Raw genomic sequence first — 24,452 nt, 5'->3', positions numbered from 1 at the left:
CTAGTAATCCTGAATTCCTCAGGTCAAGCATAAACTTTAGTAAAATGGCCAAGCATTTTTAAAGCTATAACTGTACTACTTTTACATAAAATATAAAACCAGTTAGAGCAGCATTCACATCATTGTACCCATTTTTTACTCGTCTAAAAATCTGGTCAGTCAGTGGCACTGCTACACAGGCATCTCAACTGTTACTGCTTTTGAGAATCATACCTATTTTTAGGCCTAATTTACCCTTGCACATGATGTACCTGTTTTTGGGGGCATGTTTATAATTTCAGGCTTGATTCACCCCTTCAGATATTTTTATGAATTTTTACCACACATGATTTTTGAAGATGCTTAGTACACAGAAAACCACACTACATGACCCACTGTTGGCACTGATCATTTAAAAAAAGAGGGTGCTTCTCTTACATCTCCCTTTCTTTAAAGCAAAAATAAATAGCATTGTTTGGTAGATTTTGCAATGCAGTTCATTAAAGTTTATAGATCTTACACTGTTTTGTTGATAATCTACTTCAATTTTTCCATAATTTTTGTCAGTCTGTTTTTTAAACATGTTTTTGAGTAGCACCTCACATTACTACTGGAAGTATAAAGAGTTATATGGTATTTGGCATTCAAACTTTATACTAATTAGATGTCCAGGTTTTTGGCTGAATTTAGCTACTTTTCAGGGTCCTTTGTACCTACAGATAAATTGTGGCAGAACAGAAAAGACTGAGCAATTACAGGCCTGATACCAAACCCCAAAAGTTGCACAGACATCTAATATCAGAATAGTAGTTTTTGATAATGATGACTATTCTATTTCTAGTATGTCAATTTAAGCAGGGGCTGATAAGCTGTTTAAGTTAGATAATAGCTATTCCAAAATGTAGAACAGATTTAGATACTTTAAAATCAGAATGCATTTAATTACACAACATAATCGACAGCCTCATTTACAGTCTTATAAAGGCTACAAAATTCCATTAATATCTCTTTGCCAAAAGCATATGCTCATATGTGCATTATCAGTGACAAAAGTTTTATTTTTGAGCTTCTATAGCAACATGAAATTTACAAGTTGTAAATATGGCTTTTCATACATTTCTGCATAAAACAGTTACCACAAGTGTGTACATACCTCTCAACTGTACAGATTTTCACAGCTTGTCCAGATTTTGCCTCATATTTTTGGTATGTTTTCATAAAACTGTGGCTTTTGGTAAATTAGTGGCAAATCATTCAAGACTGACATTAAAAATAATCATAGACATTTGAGTTCCAGACTTCATATCCTTCAGAAAATTAATTTTAATGCAAAGCATGTTATCCTATCAACTTTCTAAGTTTGTAATAGCAGTATTTAAAAACAAGTAATCACTGTGGTATCCCCAAAGTCTCAAGCAACCCACTAAACAAGTATAGTGTGTTCAAAAACAAAACAGTGTAAGAAACTTTTCTATGTGGGAGATTTTCAATATATACATATATATATATATATAGAGAGAGAGAGAGAGAGAGAGAGAGTTAATCATTGTATATTAATAAGATCAGACAATGGTAGTAGAAGTAGCAAACTTATACTCACCCTAAGTCTGTTTCCAATCGAAAATCCTTTATTAAGCGCACAGACAAGCAATCCAAGTAAAACAAAAATAACAGAATAAAATAATAGAATAATAAAAGCAAATTTTAAAAATTGTCCCTATTTTTGGGCCTTTGTCCCACTTTTATTTAAGGCTTTTTTCCAGATTTCTTGCTCTAAGAGGTTGAGTGGTTTAAGTGTGTGTACAAGTTCAGGTTCTAAACATATGTACTCGAGAAGAAAGGGACTTTGTGCAAATATATAAATGTTACAACTCCCAGATGATCATTCTTGCAGCATAAAAACACTGATAACTCTTTATAATAACTGTGAATTGGAAATGCACTTCAAGTAAACACATTTGAGGAATGCCAGCACAAGCAATTCAAAGTGAACAAATATTTTCATATGGCAAATATTTAACTGTACAATTGTTATAGTCTATTTTTTTTCATTTCTCAAAGTCTTTTGAGTTTCTAATACCATGACGGAAATGGACCCCATTCTTATGTCAAAGTACAATTAAAGTTCATGAAATTAGTATTGTTTCAGTCTTTGATGTTAGCAAAAAGTGCTGTTCACAGCACCTGCAATGTGTCCAGTAATGACTCCTTCTGCAATTCGTATGGAGTTACATGTATTGGTAACATATCCAAGTATGATTGTAAATCCTTTTTTTATAAGAACCATTACCCCTACTACTACTGAACTGTCTGGGTATCTTTCTTCCATACGGCTCTCATTTCTGCCTGAAAATCCTGGTATTTTAGGACTTTGTGTCTCTCTGTAAGTAAGACACATTAGTCACTGGGTGCAGCAATTTCAATAATCAATGCTACATTTGTCTTCTTTGCATGGACTACTATATCTGGTTTTCTTGCATCTATCTTTGAAATGTTAGTGATGGGTGATTCCAACTTCATCGGTTTCTATGATGGTTTGTGGCTCATGTTTCCAATGTTTTTCAGCCACTTCAATACCATAATGTTTGCGCAATCCCCAATGCAACAATCTTGCCACATTATTATGCCGTTCAGTATACAGTCCTTCTGCCATAAATATATCACAACCAGTTACAAGATGTGCGACTGTTTCCAGTTCCATTTAAAAAAAAAAAGAAGTTATGTCCTTACCATAACGTTCCATGTGGAGTGTTCATCTCGCCTTTGTTCTTACACATGGGTGTCGGAGCCGATCCTTGGCTCTGAGCCGGCCACTAGCAAAGCTCTGCATCTAGGAAAAGCTCGAGACCAACTCACCTACTTCCCACAATTCCCTCTGCCTTTACCTCAGATCTAGTTTGCAAAACCAGATTCAGAAAAAAAAACCCAGTATATCACACCTATACGTAAATATACGTAAGAGCATAAAGTAGCCCAGGTAGAAGAAAAAACAGAGGAAACAGTGGTGGAAGTGACACGGACCAGGCTTCTAAATCTAAAACGTTCTTCCAGACTTGAGGGTGGGAGGGTGGGAATGTAAAAACAAAGGCGAGATGAACACTCCACATGGAACGTTATGGTAAGGACATAACTTCTTTATGTGAGAGTGTTCAATCTCTCTGTTTGTTCTTACACATGGGTAGCGTCCCTAGCTCCTTTACCCTAAGACACTCATGGAAGAACGTTCCTGAGCACAGCAGAACCAAAGGATGCTCTATCCCTGGAAGTCTTGTCGACTTTATAATGAGTGATGAATGTATGAGGTTTAGACCAAGTAGCGGCTGCACAAATAGTGTCCAATGGTAGACGAGCCGCATGAGCTAGAGATGTGGAAACTGATCTTGTAGAATGTCCAATAGGTTTGGTGGACAAAGTTTGATTAAAAGCAGCATACACAAATGTAATAGTGTCAGTTAACCATTTAGAAAGCGTACGCTTCGTCACTGCTAAGCCTTTTTTGTTGTCTGCAAAAGATATAAAAAGTTGGTCCGCTCTTCTATGGTCCTTAGTTCTATCTAAGTAGAATCTAAGTTGTCTATGAACATCCAATTTGTGCAACATATATTCCATCTTGTTGGAATGGTTTTTGAAAAATGTAGGGAGCTCAATGGATTGGTTAATGCTGTTAACTGAACAGACCTTAGGAAGAAAGGAAGGATTAGTGCGTAAAGATACCCTGTCCGGGTGAAAAATTAAATATGGTTGCTTAACAGAAAGAGCCTGAAGTTCTGACACTGGCCTAGCTGAGGTGATAGCCACTAGGAAAAGAGTTTTCCAGGATAAAAACTTTAAGGGACAAGAAGAAGCTGGTTCAAAGGGTGGTAACATTAACCGGGACAAAAGTAAATTCAAACTCCAAAGAGCTGTAGGGGATCTAACTGCTGGTCTGAGATGGAAAGACCCTTTGATAAAGGCCTTACAAAGCCTATGAGCCATAATAGGAACTCCGTTTTCTCCTATGTGAAAGTTGGAAATAGTGGCTAACTGAACTTTTAAAGTAGCAGTAGAAGCTCCTTGGTGAAATAGGGTGGAAAGGAATTCCAAGATCTTATTTAGGGGAGCTACTAAAGGATCCAACTGTTGTGTAGTTGCCCAGGAAACAAAATGTTTCCACTTACTAGCATAAATCTTAGTGGTTGAGGCCTTATGAGAGGCCACCAGAATGTCTTGGACCGCCGGAGAAAGAAAATCAGACCTGGCTAAACAGGGAAGTGGAGCAGCCAAGCTGCTAACTTGAGGGACAGAAGAGATGGGTGGAGAGCTCTTGATGAGTGAGTCAGTAGGTCTGGCACCGGGTCCAGAATCCAGGGCTCCCGTATTTGGTGGGCTTGAAGAAAGGGAAACCAAATCTGTCGAGGCCAGAATGGGGCAATGAGAATTATAGTCCTCTGCTGGCCCTTGGCTTTCTGAAGAAATCTCGGTATCAGGGGTATAGGGGGGAAGCGTACAGGAGACCCGGGGGCCAATTATGAATCAGAGCATCCCTGGGGACATCCCCTGGAGGGGGTAAGAGGGCAAAGTAGCTTCTGCATTTGGTGTTCATTGGAGACGCAAACAGATGGCAGCAAGGCTGGCCCCATTTGCAGAAGATCCTTTCCGCCACTATCTGGTTGAGGGACCACTCGTGAGGTAACAGGATGGCTCTGCTCAACCTGTCCGCTATGACGTTGGATAACCCCGGGATGTGCATTGCTATCAGAAAGTGACCAGTGGATTCTGCCCATTGCCAAATTCTCATGGCCTCTCTGCAAAGCTGGTAAGATTTGGTTCCTCCTTGTTTGTTTATGTACCAGACTACGGACATGTTGTCCGTCTGAACTGCAATGGTCCCTAGAGGAAGGAGGGGAGAGAAGTGTTGCAACACTAAAAACACTGCCCTCATCTCTAGAACATTGATGTGCAGGTTGTACTCTAAAGTTGTCCATTCGCCTTGGACTGTCTTTCCCTGAAAAACGCCCCCCCACCCTATCAGGGAAGCGTCCGTGGTCACTGTAGCTACCAGAGCGGGTATCACAAACTGTCGGCCGCTGACGAAATTGTGGTTTTGTAACCACCAAGACAGGTGCACTTTGCAGGTGTTCGTGATTAAAATCTCGTGTGTCAGAGGTAACTGCTGGAACGACCACTGTGCAAACAGCAGCCATTGAAGAACTCTCATGTGTAGTCTCCCCATGGGTACAGCAATGAGGGAGGCCGACATGAGTCCCAAAACTTTCAGGACTAGCTTGGCTGGGGACTTTTTGGATAACAGAAGGAGAGATACCTGTTCCTGTAGGCAAGCTATTCTTGCAGGAGGAAGCTTTAGAATCTGAGAACAGGTATTTAGATCTACCCCTATAAATGAAGTATGCTGCGAGGGCTGTAACACAGATTTTTCGAAATTTATCGAAATCCCCAGCCGAACACAAAGGCTGAGTGTGAAGTCCCTGGCTTGAATCAGCTGACGCTTGGTGGTGGCAGTAAGGAGCCAGTCGTCTAGATACGGAAACACCTGGAATCCCAGACGTCTCAAGTGAGACGCTACCACTGCCATGCATTTGGTGAAAACCCTGGGGGCTGAGGATAGGCCAAAGGGCAGGGCTCGAAACTGAAAGTGGCTGGCTCCCAGCCGGAAGCGCAGGTGATCCCTGGACGCTCTGGCCATTTTGATGTGGTAGTAGGCATCCCTGAGATCTATTGAGCACATCCAGTCATCCTTCTGTAAAAACGGAAGGATCGATTGAAGCGTGACCATCCGGAACTTTTCTTTCTTCACATGTTTGTTGAGGCTTCTTAGGTCCAGAATTGGCCTCCAGTCCCCTGTCTTTTTTGGAACTAAAAAGAACCTTGAGTAAGTTCCAGATCCTGTTTGGTCCGCTGGGACTGGTTGGATGACTCTTTTTTCTAACAGCTTTGAGATTTCTATAGCTGCAGGTTCCCGGAGATGGGGTGGCACATCTGGGAATCTCTTTTGTGGTAACGGGGGGGATATAAACGGAATTGTGTAACCTCTGGTAATTATGCTTTTTACCCACTTGTCTGAAGTAAGACTTTGCCAGGCCTGAGGGTATAAAGCTAAGCGACCCCCGACTGCCTCCAGAGCAGGACAGTCGGGCCTCCATTCAGGAGTGCTGAAAAGGCTTCCCAGGGATGGTATCCCTGTCGCCTTGGTTGTGCGGACTCCCTCTGCCGCCAGGGTGGCGTCTTCCACCTCTGCCCCCACCTCTGCCTCTGGCGGGGGCATCACCCTGTGTGCCTGGGAAAGAACCCTGGGGTTTACAAAACCACATTTTTCCACCTCGTTGCCCTTTGGGGTATGGTCTAGATGGGATGGAAAAATGGACTCCGACAGCAGACAGAGTCTTTCCCTCCTGTTCACACCAGGTCAGGGTCTCCTTTACTTTAGGGCCAAAAAGAGTGGCACCATCAAAGGGGGCGTTAGTAAAGGAAGGCTTGAAGGCTTCTGCGAAGGAGCACAACTGCATCCAGGATTGTCTGCGAAGAGCAATCGCTGAAGCTGCAGCCCTACTCGATCCTTCGGCCACATACGAGATGAGACTCATGGACGAGTTCACAACAGATGTAAGGGTATTGAGTTGTGCTGTAACCTTGTCCGAGACAGCAGCATCTGTACTACCCTGGAGGGCATCTCCCAACTCTTTGATTAGATCCCTCTGTAATCGAGTGAAGTGTGTCAAGTAGTTCAGTGATCGCATGGAAAAAGTCGCTGAACTGAAAATGTGCTTCCCATATCTGTCCATGGTCCTAGAGTCTCTGTTAGGAGGATGAACAGACGAGGAAGATTCAGACATCTCCTTTTTAGTGGCAGCTTCCACCACCATAGCGTCCACTGGAACTCCTTTGGTGAGGAACGACTTATCCTGAGGGGCAGTTATATATTTGTTAGGCTTCCTGGGAACTGGTTCCACTGTGTCAGGAGTCTCCCACGCCCTTCGAGCAATTAAATCCATTAGCTCGTCGAAGGGCGGAGTGACCCAGGAGGAAGAAGGGCGAGCACCAAATGCCTTCAGCAGAACCGACTCATCCTCAGAAGGGGGTAGGGCTTGCCAATCACCTCTCTGCTTTAGGATCTCCAGGATGTCAGAAAAGGAGACATCCTCCGAAGGTGATTTTGGGGACCCTTCTGACTCATCTAAGTCAGTATCCAATGTTAAGGATTCTTGAGGAGAATCCAAGTGCCTCCTCTTGCACAACCTTTTCCTCAGGACTTCATCGGGGGGAACATCCGATGAACCTTCCGGGGAAGAAGGGGCTCCCACTGGGAGTGGCTGAGACACTGGTGCTCGATGCTTTAGAGTAGACGTGGGTGCGGAAGAAGATAACGGACCTTTATGGGAGGGAGAAGCTGTCTCTGCTGAAGTGGTTGTCTGAGTCGACAACACCTTCCTCATAAGGTCGAAGGCCCCCAGGCCCCAAGCCGAGGAATCCTCTGGTTCCGAAGAAGGCGGAGGGATCCCCGACGCGGAGGCCAAGGGTATCGACCCCGAGGATGGAGCCGAAATGATCCGTGCCGAGGCACCGAGAGGGAGAGTCGGAACCAAAACATCGGTTCGACTCTCGGTCCCGGAACCAAGGATAGATCGTCGGCTCCGCGATTCTGGTAATGGATCCAATGGAGTCAAGGTGAATGGTGCCGACCGAGAAAAAGACGGCTCCGGCACCGAGGGCTCCACGATCATCAGATCAGCCTCTCCCGGCTCCGAAGGCTGAGTAGGCCTCGGAGGAGGAACAGATGGAGATAAAGGAAGGCCTTCGAGTCTCGACACCAACTGGGAGGAGACTGAGATGAGTTTGGACAAGGCCGTATTCTCCATTAACTTCTGCACCACACGATCTACGTCGGAGTCGGAGAGGGGTCTGGAAGAACGAGTCAAAGGAAGATGGCGCCGACCTCAAAAGCACAGGAGGTGGAAGCTCCGTCACCGGTTCCAGGACTCGAGGCTCGGTGACAGACAGGAGTTCGACACTTGGCCCCGAAGTCTGTGGAACCGGTGAACGAACCTTAAATGAAGAGCTCGGAGCCGATGACATGGGCTCCGAAGTCTTCGACTCCTTCGAGGATTTAGATGCCTGGTCTGATTTATCAAGAGCCTCTTGAAAAGCAGGCTTCAAAAGACCTCTGTCCATAAGCTTCCTGCGCCTATCTGTCATGACCCTTCCACTGAAAGAATGACAAATAGAACAGTCTTCTTGCAGATGGAGAGGGCCAAGACAGTAGACACAGGAGCTATGGTTATCTGTGACAGACATCTTTTGCCCACACTGGCACCTCTTAAACTCCGACTTTGCTTTTTCAGACATTTTTAAGCAAATAACAGTCAAATCAGTAATTTGTAAAAGCCAGTAAATTTTTTACATATATATATATATATATATATATATATATACAGCAAACAGTCACAGCCAAAAAACACCAAGGATGGTACCAACAAGTTATACTACTGTTTATTCAAACCCTAGACAAAGCCAATAGCAATCAAAATGGGTTATTAAGATTCACTGCTAGAGTGACTAATCAAATCCAGTAGAAATAGTGGGTGGGGTAGGCCCCGAGGGGAACCTAACTAAAACTCTATATAATAAATATAGAAAGTTAAGGAACCCCTGACTCACGCACACACACACACACACTAATAAGCTCAAAATTGAAATATCAAAAAATTTTCTAAGAATCCTAGAAAAAAAGGTATCTTATCTGCCAGTTGGTCTGTGCTCATCGAAACGATCGAGAGCGTTGCAGCGCAAACTAGATCTGAGGTAAAGGCAGAGGAATTGTGGGAAGTAGGTGAGTTTGTCTCGAGCTTTTCCCCCTAGAAAAAAGCCCAGAAGCTTTTTGCCCCAGGTGGCCCCCCTGCTACACAGGCATCTCAACTGTTACTGCTTTTGAGAATCATACCTATTTTTAGGCCTAATTTACCCTTGCACATGATGTACCTGTTTTTGGAGGCATGTTTATAATTTCAGGCTTGATTCACCCCTTCAGATATTTTTATGAATTTTTACCACACATGATTTTTGAAGATGCTTAGTACATAGAAAACCACACTACATGACCCACTGTTGGCACTGATCATTTAAAAAAAGAGGGCGCTTCTCTTACATCTTCCTTTCTTTAAAGCTTTTAATTTTTTACATGCTTCCAGCATGCACAGTGATTATCTTATAGATTCCTTACCGTTAGGGGAATTCAAACGTATTGGGTCTAATACATCTGAACTTGGAAGGATTGATATGGAGTTTGATAAAATTGAGAGAAAACTTAGTGAAAGAAGTTATTCTAAAGAAAAAATCAAATCAGCTAGAATTAAAGTAGAACAGGAATTGGGTTTAAGGAATACTGTTAGGAAGGGTCGATTGCATAGGAATGGATGTCCAAATGCACAGATGGAAAGAGTTGAGGGGGAAGAGTCAAAAGAAAAGATATTCTTTGTTACCAAATATTCACATTTTTCTTGTATTTTGAGAGAGACAATCTCAAAATTATGGCCTATTGTCACCAGAGATGACAAGGTGGGAAAATTATTTCCAACTAAAATGACCTTTTCTTATGGCAGATATTCTAATTTAAAAGAAATATTGAATATCAGAAAAACACGTAAAGACAGTATTAAGAAAGGGACCTATAGATGTGGGAATTGCAAAGTATGTTCCAAAGTCAGAAGTTTAGATGGAACAAAAATTAATAATGTATCTTACAGGGCTCTGGAATATTTCGATTGCAATTCTACTGGGGTAGTTTATGTTATAGGGTGTGGTTGTGCCAAACCAAAATGGTACATTGGTCAAACCAGCAGAAATGTCAAACTCAGAATTCTGGAACATTTGGGTGACATTAGGCACAAAAGATTGGACAGTCCGGTGGCCAAGCACTTTTGTGAACAGCACAAGGGGGTTCCTGAAGTATTCATTTTTTGTGTTTTGGGGAAACCTAAGAGCTTTGGTGATGACGCAGTTTTTTACAATAGGTTATTGGAAATGGAATCCAGATTTATTCTAAATTATAAAACTCTTTTTCCAAATGGTATGAATATGGAAATATAAAATATATTTTTATAGAAAAAAATTTGTATTCAAGTTCCATATTTGTAATTAATTATTATATGCATTCAAAGCAAGGGCATGCTTAAACACATATGAGATGGAGTGCATTTATTATAATTAATGTTTTGTAATGAAAAAATGTCTTGTTCATGGAAGAAAATTTGAAATTTAAAATTTGTATATGTTCAATGCACCACATCTTGTATTTGACAAGAAGTATGAGATTATAAAGGTGAAGTTAGAAATTTTATAGTGAAAATGTCATTGAAGCAATCTGGTTCACTGTTTAACAGTTTTATTGAATAAATTATTTATGCAAATGACATAGATGTGTTATAAAAGGGGTGTTGTTTGATTCATAAAATGTATTCCATGAGAAGGCGAAGGCCGAGGTACCAGAAGAATTAAAGACATTCAAACAGTTTGTGCTGCTTGTGTTGTATTCCAGTATTCCAGTTTTTGCTTTTTGGAGCTTGTTGTTTTTGTGTTTCTCCTGTTGTTAGCCAGGTTGGTGTCTGTTTGGGGTGTACATATAAATAGTTCTTACTCATGGCTAAATCTTCATGCAAAGATGTTAATACTTTTACCCAGAAGTTAGGTACTGCATCTGGACCTGGAGTTTTCCAATTACAGGCTGTTTTTAACTTTGTTTCAGTCTCTCTGGCTGTTACTTCATCCCATTTCATATCCTGTACTTTTGAACTTTTTATTCTTTCTTTTATTTCTTCTATCCAGTTAGCATCTTTGTTATGTTCCACAGAATCTTCATAAATACTTCTCCAAAATATATCTATTTCTTCTTTTTTTCTGATGGTCTTTCAAAACCTTTTACCTTCTTTTCCAATTCTCTATAAACCTTTTTGGGTCATCAATAAATTGCTTATTTTGTACTTTTCTTTTATATTTATCTGTGTATCTTCTAAATATTTCTACCTGTGTTGACATTTTTCGTTTATTACTTGCGATAGTGCATGCTAAATTCTGATCTATTGTAATACTGCGCATTGTTTTTATCATATTTTTGTTTATCTGTTCCCTCTTCTATACTCGGTGACACTTCTTGCCTTAATTGCTTTATAGTTTTCTCTATTCAGTACTTCCATGCTGGTATTCAATTTCTACCCCTTCCTTTCCCTTAGTACCCGTGTTATTGTGATAGAATTTTATCTGTTATTAATTTAGCTGCACAGTAATATATCCTGTTTGTTGTTGTTTGTCTTTCGGCTTTTCCCAGTTAGGGGTTGCCACAGCGGAACTCTGGTCCGCTAATGATTGGCAGTAGACTTTCACAAACGCTGAGGTGCCAGCTCGACGTTCAACATTCAACGAAGGCACGCCCATTTACGCATGTCTTTCGAACGCCCACCCAACCTTGGGGAGGACATGTAGACTCCACACAGAAGGCACTCCCCGCATGGATTGCTATGGACAGACTTAATTACTGTGTTCATTTGTATTATCAAACTTTCGACATTGTAGGTTTTATTGATCTTCTGCTGTCTATTTCTTTCACTGATCTTAATCTATCTATCTATCTATCTATCTCTATTAAATCACACAACTCTTCTCTAAGCTAATTTTCTTCTAAACTGAGGGCACATTTTTTCTTCTCTATTTTCTGCGGGCATTCTATAGAAAGTTCTCTAGTATCTTCCTGTGGCAAATTCTCTTCAATTTCATCCTGTGTCATCCATTGCTCTTTCATATGGGAACTCACTGGCCTATCACTCCTCAACATTGACTGTGTCAGAGTTTCCACAGTTTCCTATTCCTTCCCTTGCTGTCAAGCTTCAAGTGAACATTTATACTGGTTTCCTGTGGAAGGCTCCAAAGTATCTTCATATGGCAACTGATCAGTTGCTTCCCATTCCACTGATTTCTCCTTAATTTGGATCTCTATTTTTCACCAAATTTACATGCAGTGAGGAATACATTAAACTTCTGGTCCATAAGTCTTTCATTTTTCTGCCAAATTTCCTTGTAATTATATTCATGGTGTAAGGAGTTTAGACATATTTTCAATTAAAATTATTTTGGTCCAAAGACAGTCTTAAAAGCAAATATATTTATTCACTTCCATACATTATTTCTTCAGTTTGGGCAGATTTCTCCACTCTGCCACCACTTCATATTAAGAGGCTTATTAAATTAATACACAGATACAATACCCGTCATATATCCAGTATGAAGCCTATGACTTCTGTAGAAGCAAGATCACATGCATATAATTGAAGTTCATTAACTCAGTCTCTGCACTGAACTTTATCAAACAAGTAGCCTACAGCTGTTTACCAAAACTAAATTTGATAAAAAAAAATAAGAAACAAATCTTTTTCACCATATCCTCTGGTATCAGAAAAGCGAAACTAGAAAACCTAGTTGACCCTTGAGGTGGGGTGTGTTAATGTCTAAAAATTTCCCTATAATTTCAGCAAATCCTGTTTTATCATATCTGAATAAAAATAATCATGCTTACCTACATGTATCATTCCCTTAGAAGACCCCATTTCAGCATCTTGGCCAGAATCTTTTTATTTTCTAGGTACATAGATGGTAACAGTGAGAAATAAAAAAAAAAGACCCTGTGCCTCTCTACTTTACAGAGCAGAGATAAAACATTCATGATCCAGAAATGCTGATCATCTAAGTACTAGTAATCCTGAATTCCTCAGGTCAAGCATAATCTTTAATAAAATGGCCAAGCATTTTTAAAGCTATAACTGTACTACTTTTACATAAAATATAAAACCAGTCTATTCTTCACCTTAAGTGGATGACGTATCACAAAACTTCTGCAGTGTACTGCTGAAAAGGCTGAATATTTTCTTTTGGGACTGTTCTTTGCTGACACAGTCTTGCATAAAAGATATTTTTGGCCTACCAATTTGTATGTAAACAAACATAATTTGACAGGTTCATCTAATAATCAAATAATTATCTTTTTAGTAGTAATTGTAGCTCCAGTTATCTACTATCAACTAAAGAAGGATAATAATATACCTTCCAGCTTTAACGAAACCTCAGATGTGATTTTAGTATTTTTCAGGCCTAATTTACCCTTGCACATGATGTACCTGTTTTTGGGGGCATGTTTTTAATTTCAGGCTTGATTTACCCCTTCAGATATTTTTATCACACATGATTTTTGAAGCTGCCTAGTACACAGAAAACCACACTACATGACCCACTATTGGCACTGATCATTTAAAAAAACAGGGTGCTTCTCTTACATCTTCCTTTCTTTAAAGCAAAAATAAATAGCATTGTTTGGCAGATTTTGCAATGCAGTTCATTAAAGTTTATAGATCTTACACTGTTTCATTGATAATCTACTTCGATTTTTCCATCATTTTTGTCAGTCTGTTTTTTAAACATGTTTTTGAGTAGCACCTCACATTACTACTGGAAGTGTAGAGTTATATGGTATTTGGCATTCAGACTTTATACTAATTAGATGTCCAGGTTTTTGACTGAATTTAGTTACTTTTCAGGGTCCTTTCTACCTATTTTCAGTGTCTGCAGATACTCTTTCAGAACAGAAAAGATTGAACAATTACAGGCCTGATACCAAACCCCAAAAGTTGCACAGACATCTAATATCAGAATATTAGTTTTTGATAATAATGACTATTCTGTTTCTAGTACGTTGTCAATTTAAGCAGGGGCTCATAAACTGCTTAAGTTAGATAATAGCTTTTCCGAAATGCAGAACAGATTTAGATACTTTAAAATCAGAATGCATTTAATTACACAACATAATCGACGGCCTCATTTACAGTCTTATATAGTCTACAAAATTCCATTAAGATCTCTTTGCCAAACGCATATGCTCATATGTGCATTATCAGTGATAAAAGTTTTATTTTTGAGCCTCTATGTCAGCATGAAATTTACAAGTTGTAAATATGACTGTTACCATAAGTGTGTACATACCTCTCAATTGTACAGATTTTCACAGCTTGTCCAGATTTTGCCTCATATTTTTGGTACGTTTTCATAAAACTGTGGCTTTTGGCAAATTAGTGGCAAATCATTCAAGACTAACATTAAAAAATAATGATAGACATTTGAGTTCCAGACTTCATATCCTTCAGAAAATTCATGCCAATGCAAAGCATGTTATTCTATCAACTTTCTAAGTTTGTAAGAGCAGTATTTAAAAACAAGTAATCACCATGGTATCCCCAAATTCTCAAGTAATCCACTAAACAAGTATAGTGTGTTCAAAAATAAAACACTGTAAGAAACTTTTCTGTGTGGGAGATTTTTATTTATATATATGTATATGTATATATATATATATATATATATATATATATATACTTATATATATATATATATAAATATATATATATATATATATATATACTTATATATATATATATATATATAAATCTAAATATTTATATGTATCTATATATATATATATATATATATATATATATATATATATATATACACACATATATAGTTAATCATTCTATATTAATAAGATCAGACAATGGTAGTAGCAGTAGCGAACTTATACTCGCCCTAAGTCAAAAAATAATAAAAAAAATATAAAGTATTCAAGAGTAATCCCAGCAGAGTAAACAGTCTGTTTCCAGTCGAAAATCCTTTATTAAGCACACAGACAAGCAATCCAAGTAAAACAAAAATAACAGAATAAAATAATAGAATAATAAGAGCAATATTTAAAAACTGTCCCTATTTTTGGGCCTTTGACCCACTTTTATTCAAGGCTTTTTTCCAGATTTCTTGCTCTAAGAGGTTGAGAGGTTTGAGTGTATGTACAAGTTCAGGTCCTAAACATATGTACTCGAGGAGAAAGGGACTCTGTGCAAATATGTAAATGTTACAACTCCTAGATGATCATTCTTGCAGCATAAAAACAGTGATCACTCTTTATGATAACTGTGAATTGGAAATGCGCTTCAAGTAAACACATTTGAGGAATGCCAGCTCAAGCAAGTCAAAGTGAACAAATATTTTCATAGGGCAAATATTTAACTGTACAATTGTTATAGTCTATTTTTTTTTAATTTCTCCAAGTCTTTTGAGTTCTAATACCATGATGGAAATAGACCCCATTCTTATGTCAAAGTACAATTAAAGTTTATGAAATTAGTATTGTTTCAATCTTTGATGTTAGCAAAAAGTGTTCACAGCACCTGCAATGTGCCCAGTAATGACTTCTGCAATTCGTATGGAGTTACATGTATTGGTAACATATCCAAGTATGATTGTAAATCCTTGTTTTATAAGAACCATTACCCCTACTACTACAGAACTGTCTGGGAATCTTTCTTCCACACTGCTCTCATTTCTGCCTAAAATTCCTGGTATTTTAGGACTTTGTGTCTCTCTGTAAGTAAGACACTGTAGTTACTGGGTGTAGCAATTTCAATAATCAATGCTACGTTTGTCTTCTTTGCATGGACTACTATATCTGGTTTTCTTGCATCTATCTTTGAAATGTTAGTGATGGGTGATTCCATATGATATAATCTTCGTTTTCTATGATGGTTTGTGGCTCATGTTTCCAATGTTTTTCAGCCACTTCAATACCATAATGTTTGCACAATCCCCAATGCAACAGTCTTGCCACATTGTTATGCCTTTCAGTATACAGTCCTTCTGCCATTAGTATATCACAAACAGTTACAAGATGTGTGGCTGTTTCCAGTTCTGTTTTAAAAAAACATACATGTGTCTGTTTCTCCCACATGTTCAATGGACTTTGTAAACCAACATGTATGTAGCCCACTATCTTGGGCTGCCAATATTAACCTTTCATCTTTTGTTTTAAATACACCTCTCCTTAACCATCCCTGCGTTTGATCCTGATCAACATAAAGGTTGTTCCAATAGTTTCCTAAATTTTGCAACTATATTTATGCATTTTCCACATTTCTTGCCTTCTCATCTGGTCCCTCGCCTTATATTCTTTCTTTTGTTTGTTTGGCACATTCAGTTGCTGCCAGAGTTTTCCCTACTTCTGGTTTGATTTCCATTCCCACTTGACGTCAAGATGCATCAGCTAAACTAAGCAGGGACATCATCTTAGACTTATTCTCCTCGTGTATTAAAACTTACACTGTGTTTGGATCTTGTGAGGTCAGCAGATATGTATGCAGTCCTACAGCTGCAGATCTATACATGTAATCAATTTCAAGGAGGCCCATACCTCCTTTAGAGTGGGGAATATATAGTCTTGGTTTCTAGAAGCCAAATTATAGCCATGACCTAATCTGTTGGGCAGACAGCTTAATGGGTTAAGTGCAAGGCAAAAGAGCAACAGTGACAGAGAGTGACCTTGGAATATCTCCCTTTGGATTTTTATCACTGGAATAATAATTTGTCCTTTATCATGGCTTAACTGCAAAGTGGTTTGCCACTGTTTCATGGTCGGTGTGATGTAATTTATCAATGTAGGGTGTATCTTATACATTTTTAAGCACTCTTATCCATGAATTTGGGATATTGTCAAATGTTTTTTTGTAGTCAATCCATGCCATATTTAGATTCTTCCCCTTTTTACAGTTTTCCACTTTGCCTTTATTTAACAACAAATGATCCTTTGTTCCATATGACTTTCTTTTCTTGCCCATTTGTTCTATTACCATAATTGAGTTTTCTTCTAAATGACTATAAACTCTATAGGCATCAGTTCCAGTCTATAGTTTATACATTGTTGTAAGGCAAGTTATTAGTCTATAATTTTTAGGTAGCTTGCAGGTTCACTCTTAAATACAAGCATTGTTTTTCCTGTTGTTAGCCAGGTTGGTGTCTGTCTGGGGTGTGCATATAAATAGTTCTTACTCATGGCTAAATCTTCATGCAAAGATGTTAATACTTTTACCCAGAAGTTAGGTACTGCATCTGGACCTGGAGTTTTCCAATTGGAGGCTGTTCTTAACTTTGTTTCAGTCTCTCTGGCTGTTACTTCATTCCATTTCATATCCTGTACTTTTGAACTTTTTATTTTCTTTTACTTCTTCTATCCAGTTAGCATCTTTGTTATGTTCCACAGAATCTTCATAAATACTTCTCCAAAATGTATCTGTTTCTTCTTTTTTTTGGGGGGTGATCTTTCAATACCTTTTACCTTCTTTTCTAATTTTCTGTAAAATTTTTTTGGGTCTTCAATAAATTGCTTATTTTTTACTTTTCTTTTATATTTATCTGTGTATCTTCTAAATTTTTCTGCCTGTATTGACATTTTTAGTTTATTACTTGCGATAGTGCATGCTAAATTCTGATCTATTATAATACTGCTCATTGCTTTCATCATGTCTATCCTTTCCCTTAGTACCCTGTGTTCTTGTGATAGAATTTTATCTGTTATTAATTTAGCTGCACAGTAATATATCCTGTTTACTTCTGTTATATCGCATGGATCGCTATGGACAGACCTAATTACTGTGTTCATTTGTTTTATCAAACTTCTAATTTTTGGGTTTTATTGATCTTCTCCTGTCTATTTCTTTCACTAATCTTAATATATCTATCAATCTGTCTCTATTAAATCACACAACTGTTCTCTTAGCTAATTTTCTTCTAAACTGAGTGCACATTTTTTGTTCTCTATTTTCTGCGGGCATTCTATAGAAAGTTATCTAGTATCTTCCTGTGGCAAATTCTCTTCAATTTCATCCTGTGTCATCCATTGCTCTGTCATACGGGAACTCACTGGCCTATCACTCCTCACCATTGACTGTGTCAGAGTTGCCACAGTTTCCTGTTCCTTCCCTTGCTGTCCAGCTTCAAGTGAACATTTATACTGGTTTCCTCTGGAAGGCTCCAAAGTATCTTCATATGGCAACTGATCAGTTGCTTCCCATTCCACTGATTTCTTCTTAATTTGGATGTCTATTGCTCTATCCCACTGTGGCGCTTTCTGAGTTAGATTTTCTACACTGAATCCTTCACTTCGCAAGTACTCCATAACTTCACTTTCTATTTCTTTAACTTCTCCATTACTGATCTTCTTTTCTACTTTCCCTCTTTGTCTTCTTATTTTTTTGTATTGTAAAATTTTCCATGCCGGGATTCCTTTGCATGTATTTCTCTTCAAATATCTTTGGTGCTGCTCTTTTTGTACTGATTAGTTTTGCTTTCTCCTTTGCATAAATATTACATCATATTAAATATTTTTCTTTCCCATGTCCATATTTCTTCCTCAGATGTCTCCTGTTCTTCCTGTTTCTCCTTACTTTGGGGACTCATTCCATCATGCTGTGATGTAACCTGTGTTAAACCTTCTACACCAAATCCTTCACTTCGCAGGCACTCCATAACTTCAACTTCGATTTTTTTTTAACTTCTACTTTACTAATCTTCTTTTCTACATTCCCTCTTTGTGATATTTTTTATAGTCTACAGTAGAGCAAGCCTTATGATTGCATAAATGCACAACATACGTTATTTCCATCTAGGAGAAATAAAAGCACCTGTAATAATCATATCTCATTTAATATATGTATACATATTTAATTTTTATATGCATAGACACACAAACTATACTAAAGCAAAGGTCGTCCAACAGAGCATAATGACTGGACCATCAGGGGTCATTTTTTTTTTTCCTTTTTTGAGCCCAAACAATTTTGTCCATAATGCAAGACAAGAAAGTAACAGTAACTATATTGCGTGGAAGTTATAAATAGACAAAAATAGCAAAGGGAATAAGTGGTGTTGCATATTTTATATGCAGCCCTTAATGTACTGTATAGCCATGTTTTGAAAAGTTAGACAATAAAGTAACACTGGATCTTCTCATTAAAAAAATTTATACTGGTAATTTGTTCACTGCACAAAAACAGATCCTCTTCTGCTCATGCAGATAAATTTGTCTCTGTAAATTGTTTTTCTTTCTCCATTACTTTTCCATCAAATGTACAAGCTGGCTTATCTTTCTGCATTCACCATGATCCAGATCATAATAGTGCATTAAGTAAATATTTTGAATACATGGTGTTTTTAGGTTTGTCCAAGTCTTTCATGAAGGGATAAGAAGTGTCACAGGGAAATGGTGCCATTATCTGAGAAGTGCTGTTGAGTTACATCAGCATTATAATCTACTGTACTGCAAATATAAACAACTTGTCTTTCCTATGAGATCTTTAGTTGCTGCATTTTAAGTAGTAAATACTTTCACTTCTTTTCAAAATTTCTTTAGTTCCCCATTTCCATCCTGCTTGACCCATCTTATACAAACTCAAAAAACTAACAAACTGTATAAAAACAAAAAAGCGAGGTTGTAGAAGAGCAGTCACAAGGAACTTTGTTGACTTAAACACAAGTTTATTAGCGCTTTCGGAGGGAACAATGTCTCTCCTTCCTCAGACAAAATTCAAGCAAGTTAAGTCAAGTATTTATAACAATCAAACAAACAGCCAATTAACTAATTAACCACAATGCTCAGCACGCGTTAGTAAGACACCTAACATAAACCTCGAGCATATAAAAAACCTTCTGTAAAAAAAACACCTTATACCACTGACCATCTATTACTCTTGATTTTATGAGTGTACTCAAGAAGCATTAGGAAACAGTTTTTTTTTCTACATTTACCTGCTCAATGGCTCTCTACTGCTAGGATCTTAGAGATTCTTTTCTCCCTCCCTCCCTCTCTTATAGGTTCATAGGTTGATACTAGGCTATCGGCCCTAGGGCCTATACAAGCCTAGCCAAACAATCCCTCAGATATTTGTTTATTTATTTATTTATTATTATTTATTTAAATTTGTTGACCAGGAGTGTCTGACTGGACATAGGTCCATTTTCAGCGGAGGCCCGGGGAGAAAAGCTCCACAGTTAAAATAAACAGACAGTAGTTACACTGGATTACATAGCGATTAACAATTTAACATAGGCATTACTTACAACATATTTACAGATGAAGAACATAATACATCAGTAGACAACTAGAATCTTTATCTGTGAAGTACATAACAGACATTAACAAATGTTACAATGAGAAGTTCCTACTGTATAATAAGTACTAGGCTTATGAGCATCTGAGCTTGCTATAATCAAGGTAGTTAGTGGAGTGGAAAGAAAGGTAGTGGTTGGATGGGGTGGATGATATTAGAGTGGGAGTTGCAAGGGCATAGCCAGCATGTTTTTAAGTGTGCTTTTAGTAAAGTTTTGAAGTGGGTGCATGATGGTACGGAGGCAATTGTGGTTGGGAGTGAGTTCCATAATTTGGCTATGGCGCAAGAGAATAGTGCTTCACCAGCAGAGTTATTGGCTTTAGTGATCTGCAAGTGATTTTTGTTGCTGGATCTTAGTGGTCTGGTGGTGCGATAGGGTTGGAGTAGATTCTGGAGGGATGGGACATTTAGTGGATGGTTTACTAGTTTGGTTTTACTAGTTTTACTAGTTTGTTATTTCTTCCCACAATATTTACTTCCCTGGACCCCTGTCTAGTAGGGCAACTGACGTGATCCCCAGGGTGAATTTCTTATTTCCCAGCCAATTGTCAAGGTTCCTTTTGAAGTTGGCCAAGGAGGTGCTCTTCCCAAAAGATTTTAATGGCAACCTGTTATGCTAACTAGATCCCTATACAGAAGCACCCTATCTCATTGCAAGTGAGAAATGACAGCTCAAGCATTCAAAAGGTAAACAAATATTTTCATAAAGTACTGTTATGGCTCCAACAGGCTGAGTGGCTGTGCTATATTTTTAAGACATTTATAGTGCTTTGCATGTTTTAATGGGAGTGAAGCATTACATGTTTATGGGTCTTTAGCATATTTATTTTACTGTGCCATTTTATTACCAAGATTGCATAACTCTGGAAGTAGGGATGTGAATAATTTATCATACTGTTGACTATTCTGTTTTCTCTACTGTTTGCTCTTAGGATGGACTGTTTTCAGAATTAGTAAACAGTGGGCATGCAGGGATGCTTGACACAAGCAAAATGATATTTCTATGTTCACGATGATCTTTCTATTTACTCAGTTGATAGAATTTCATTTAAGGGAACTTTGTAGAGCTTTTCCCTATGCCCTATATCTGTCAGCTTCTAATGAATATACACTTTTACCTTTCTGCTCATTTCCAAAAGCAAAATGTCCATATATTTTAATTGAATTTTGTTTGATCCACTTTGTTATGTACTGTTCAAAAAAGACTGTATCAGAATGTTCAGCATTTAAATACAAATTACACTCAAGGCACTAATAAAATGAAAACACATATATCCATTTAGAAAGCAGCAGTGCAGCGTGTTTTCAGGTTTCTTTGTCATGACTCTGGGCTTTTCTGACAATTATAGCACATCGCTGGAACAATCCTCACACTTTCCCCTGAAAAAAATCTTTGCAAATTTTCTGTCACACTGTCTACTGCTTAATGTCATTATTATCTATCCAATATGGATAACAGAAAGTAGATGGCAAACAAAATAACATTTTTGACAATTACAATCTATGTTCTTATTGTGCAAAGCACTTGCACACTCCATTTCCAGTCCCATCACCACTCTAACTGCTAACTTTCAGTTTAAGAGAACATCAGCATTTCTATTTTTAAATTAATAGTGGCACGGTTTGCTGCATTAAGTTAATAAAAGCATTTTCCAGTAAAGTCTTTTGTTTGGCTCCCCTAGGAAGGAAATTATGCGTAATAGGTATGCTTTATAGATAGTACTAGATAAGTGGTCAGGAAACCTTTGAGGAGTTCAGTCCAATTTCCCAGTTGTCTCAGAGTATCGTTTAGGTTATCTGATTTGCCTAGAGTCATACAAATGACACATGGAGGCTGAGAAGTTCAACTCTGGGCTCCAAAACGCATTTTTTTTTAACAGATCATAATTTTAATCCTCTGTGCTGACTGCCAGATGAATTTCAGGTAAAGAGAGTTAACTCACCCTAAACATTTTAAAAAGTAAACATTTCTAAGCTCACTGCTTTACTCCAGGCTTATCAGTAAAGATGTGAGAACATCTGCTGTAATAATCTTTCTCCTAACTTTCTTTTACCCAAAGATTGGCACCATTTGGTCTCTTTATAAACAATGATCTTGCACTGAGGCCAAAGCACACATCTCACCAGTTTTACATTGGAAGGCTTGTGATTTTAGTCGGTGCCTACTGGATATTACACTGTTTTTGGTAATGTCTCATGTATGTTATTAAGCTGTATAAATGTCATTCAATGTATATCAAGGGAATCCAGGAGAATACAATATTTAGAAGTTTTTCACAAAAAGGGTGGTGGATGACTGTAGCAAATGATTTTACTATAGTAGGACCAAAGGTCTGAATTCAAAACAGTATGGGAAAGACAAAAATCCATCTTTAGAAGGATTGATAGTACTGTGGGGGAAGCTGATAAGCAAGGCCCATGGCTTCTTCAGTAAATAGTGAGTAAATTAAGTGAATGATATAGACTTTATCCGATTCTGCAATGTACCTTTCAGATTTATGCATGCTTCTCCATTGCTTGTCTGACATTTAGAAAGACATTAAACAGCACCAGTTACATTCTGAAGAACCCAGAAAGTAATTTACATTACATATTATTCTAATTAGCTTGTTGAAGATGGAAAACATTAGTATGGGACATGGCTGTGACTCCACTTGTTAGTACAGGCTGAGGTCAAGAAAAAGCTGTAGAGTTAGATCAAAGCTTTATGTGACTGTTATACCACATTCCAGTGCTAATGACAAGCCATGACCTAGTAATTGTCATATGTCAATATAAGGGTGCCACAAATTGTAGGCTCAATAGTACTTACATTTTCCAACTTCATCTTCTGCTACTTGAAGAAATGCCACACAAACCAGGAACATATTCAAAATGTAGCTGACTTCACACAGTCTGCCAATGGCTGGACCACAGAGCTGTTTCACTACTCCCTGGTATGTGGACTCTTTGCTAATGTATGAGGCATAGCCTAGCATTACTAGGCCACTGATCAGAAAAATGAGAGAGACCTGAAAGAGATTATTTTGAAATACAAAATTAGAACTATACTGGGAGCATTAGAAGCATCAGAAAGCATGCACTCCACATTAAAAGCATCATACTACAGATTGTTGAGCAAAGAAACAGAGCTGTTCATAATGCTACTAATAAAGAAGTTATGTACTCACCATAACGGTCCATGTGTGTTGTCCATCTCGCTTTCATTCTTATCTGGTTGGGTTCAGAACTGATCCTCGGTTTTGACTCGACTGGATACAAAAGCTCGAGGTCTTCCACTGGCTCATGGCTGTATCCCTATCACATCATGCCCTAGTAAATCTCCCCAGATCTTGTTTGCTGTTAACAACAGATGTTATGTTGTCTCTATCTCATCTTCCTTCTTGCTGTTTGGGTTCGAGACGAACTCGGCCCTGACTCGGCCACATACTATAGCTCGAAAACTCTTTACTGGCTCGAGGCTAACCCCCATCCCAACATTCCTAGCAGTAGCAACCAAGATCTCGTTTGCTGCTTGTAGCATCGAGATTGTCTTCTGCTGGCTCAGGCTAAGTAGTTTTTTCTTGTGTAAAATTTTGATTATTGTCATAGCTTTCTGATAGTTTTTCGTATACTGGTAGTGTTAGTCTAACTTTCTTATATTCTACTACCCCCCTCCCAAACTTTCATCTGTTTGTTACTGCTGTTGTTGTGGCCATCATTTCTGTGGGCCTATCTTGCCTTTGTGATCCCTGTCGGCAGCCTGTTTAAATTAGAGAGCTTTCCCCTTTTCCGTCCCTCATTTCTACTTTTAGGAAAAGCCATTTTAGTTAGAGGCTCTTCTTTTCTTAAGGGAAGTAGCCTTTTAACTTAGAGGCTACCTCCTCTTTCCTTCTCTTGTTATAAAAAAAAAAAAAAGTTCTGTTTTTTCAGTAAGGTGTTTTACTGTAAATTTTTGCTAACTTGTGTGTTACCTTTCTTGCAGATACTTTACCATGTCCAAGGATCCAAAACTATCAGGTTTTAAAAAATGTGATTCGTGTTGCCAAAAAATGTCCCTTACGGATGGGCACACGAGTTGCGTGTACTGTTTAAGTGCTGTTCACCTGAAGGACTCATGTTCCATTTGTCATAGCTTTAGTGCACGAGTCCTGCAGGAGAGATGAAACAAGCTTATTCTGCAAGGTTTATTAAAAAAACCCTTTTGGAGCAGGTGAGATCTGTTTCACAGTTTCCTATTTTACAATCTGTGGCAGGTAGTCACCGGTCTTCTGCACACTCCTCTCGGTCATCCAGGAGCCTTTCAGATGATGACGTGGAGAGGATGGCGAAGTGGCTGCTCATGACACCAGTATTTGTTAAATTGTTGTCAAGCCCAGCCCAGAAGGAAGTGGTGCCATCTGCCCAACCATTTTTTTCATCGATTCCTTCTCTGACTGCATCCAGTTCAGAGCCGGAGTGCATGGAAGTCATGGT

The 24,452-nt window shown here is 38.3% G+C and overlaps 1 protein-coding gene across 1 annotated transcript in view; it reads right to left on the bottom strand.

Annotated features, from left to right (window-relative positions):
• The window catches only part of LOC122810357 (putative sodium-coupled neutral amino acid transporter 8), a 572,913-nt gene that overhangs the window by 354,582 nt on the left and 193,879 nt on the right, over window positions 1–24,452 (bottom strand). The window contains exon 2 of the mRNA XM_044081938.1: window positions 22,810–23,008. Within this exon, the coding sequence (XP_043937873.1) occupies window positions 22,810–23,008 (199 nt within the window). The remainder of the gene's footprint in view (window positions 1–22,809; window positions 23,009–24,452) is intronic.

The sequence above is a fragment of the Protopterus annectens genome, chromosome 8.part1, assembly GCF_019279795.1.
Source record: "Protopterus annectens isolate FY-2018-M chromosome 8.part1, PAN1.0, whole genome shotgun sequence".
In the NCBI taxonomy this organism is placed as follows: domain Eukaryota; kingdom Metazoa; phylum Chordata; order Ceratodontiformes; family Protopteridae; genus Protopterus; species Protopterus annectens.
Note: the sequence above shows the minus strand (reverse complement) of the source record. Positions and strands in the feature narration are given on the sequence as shown.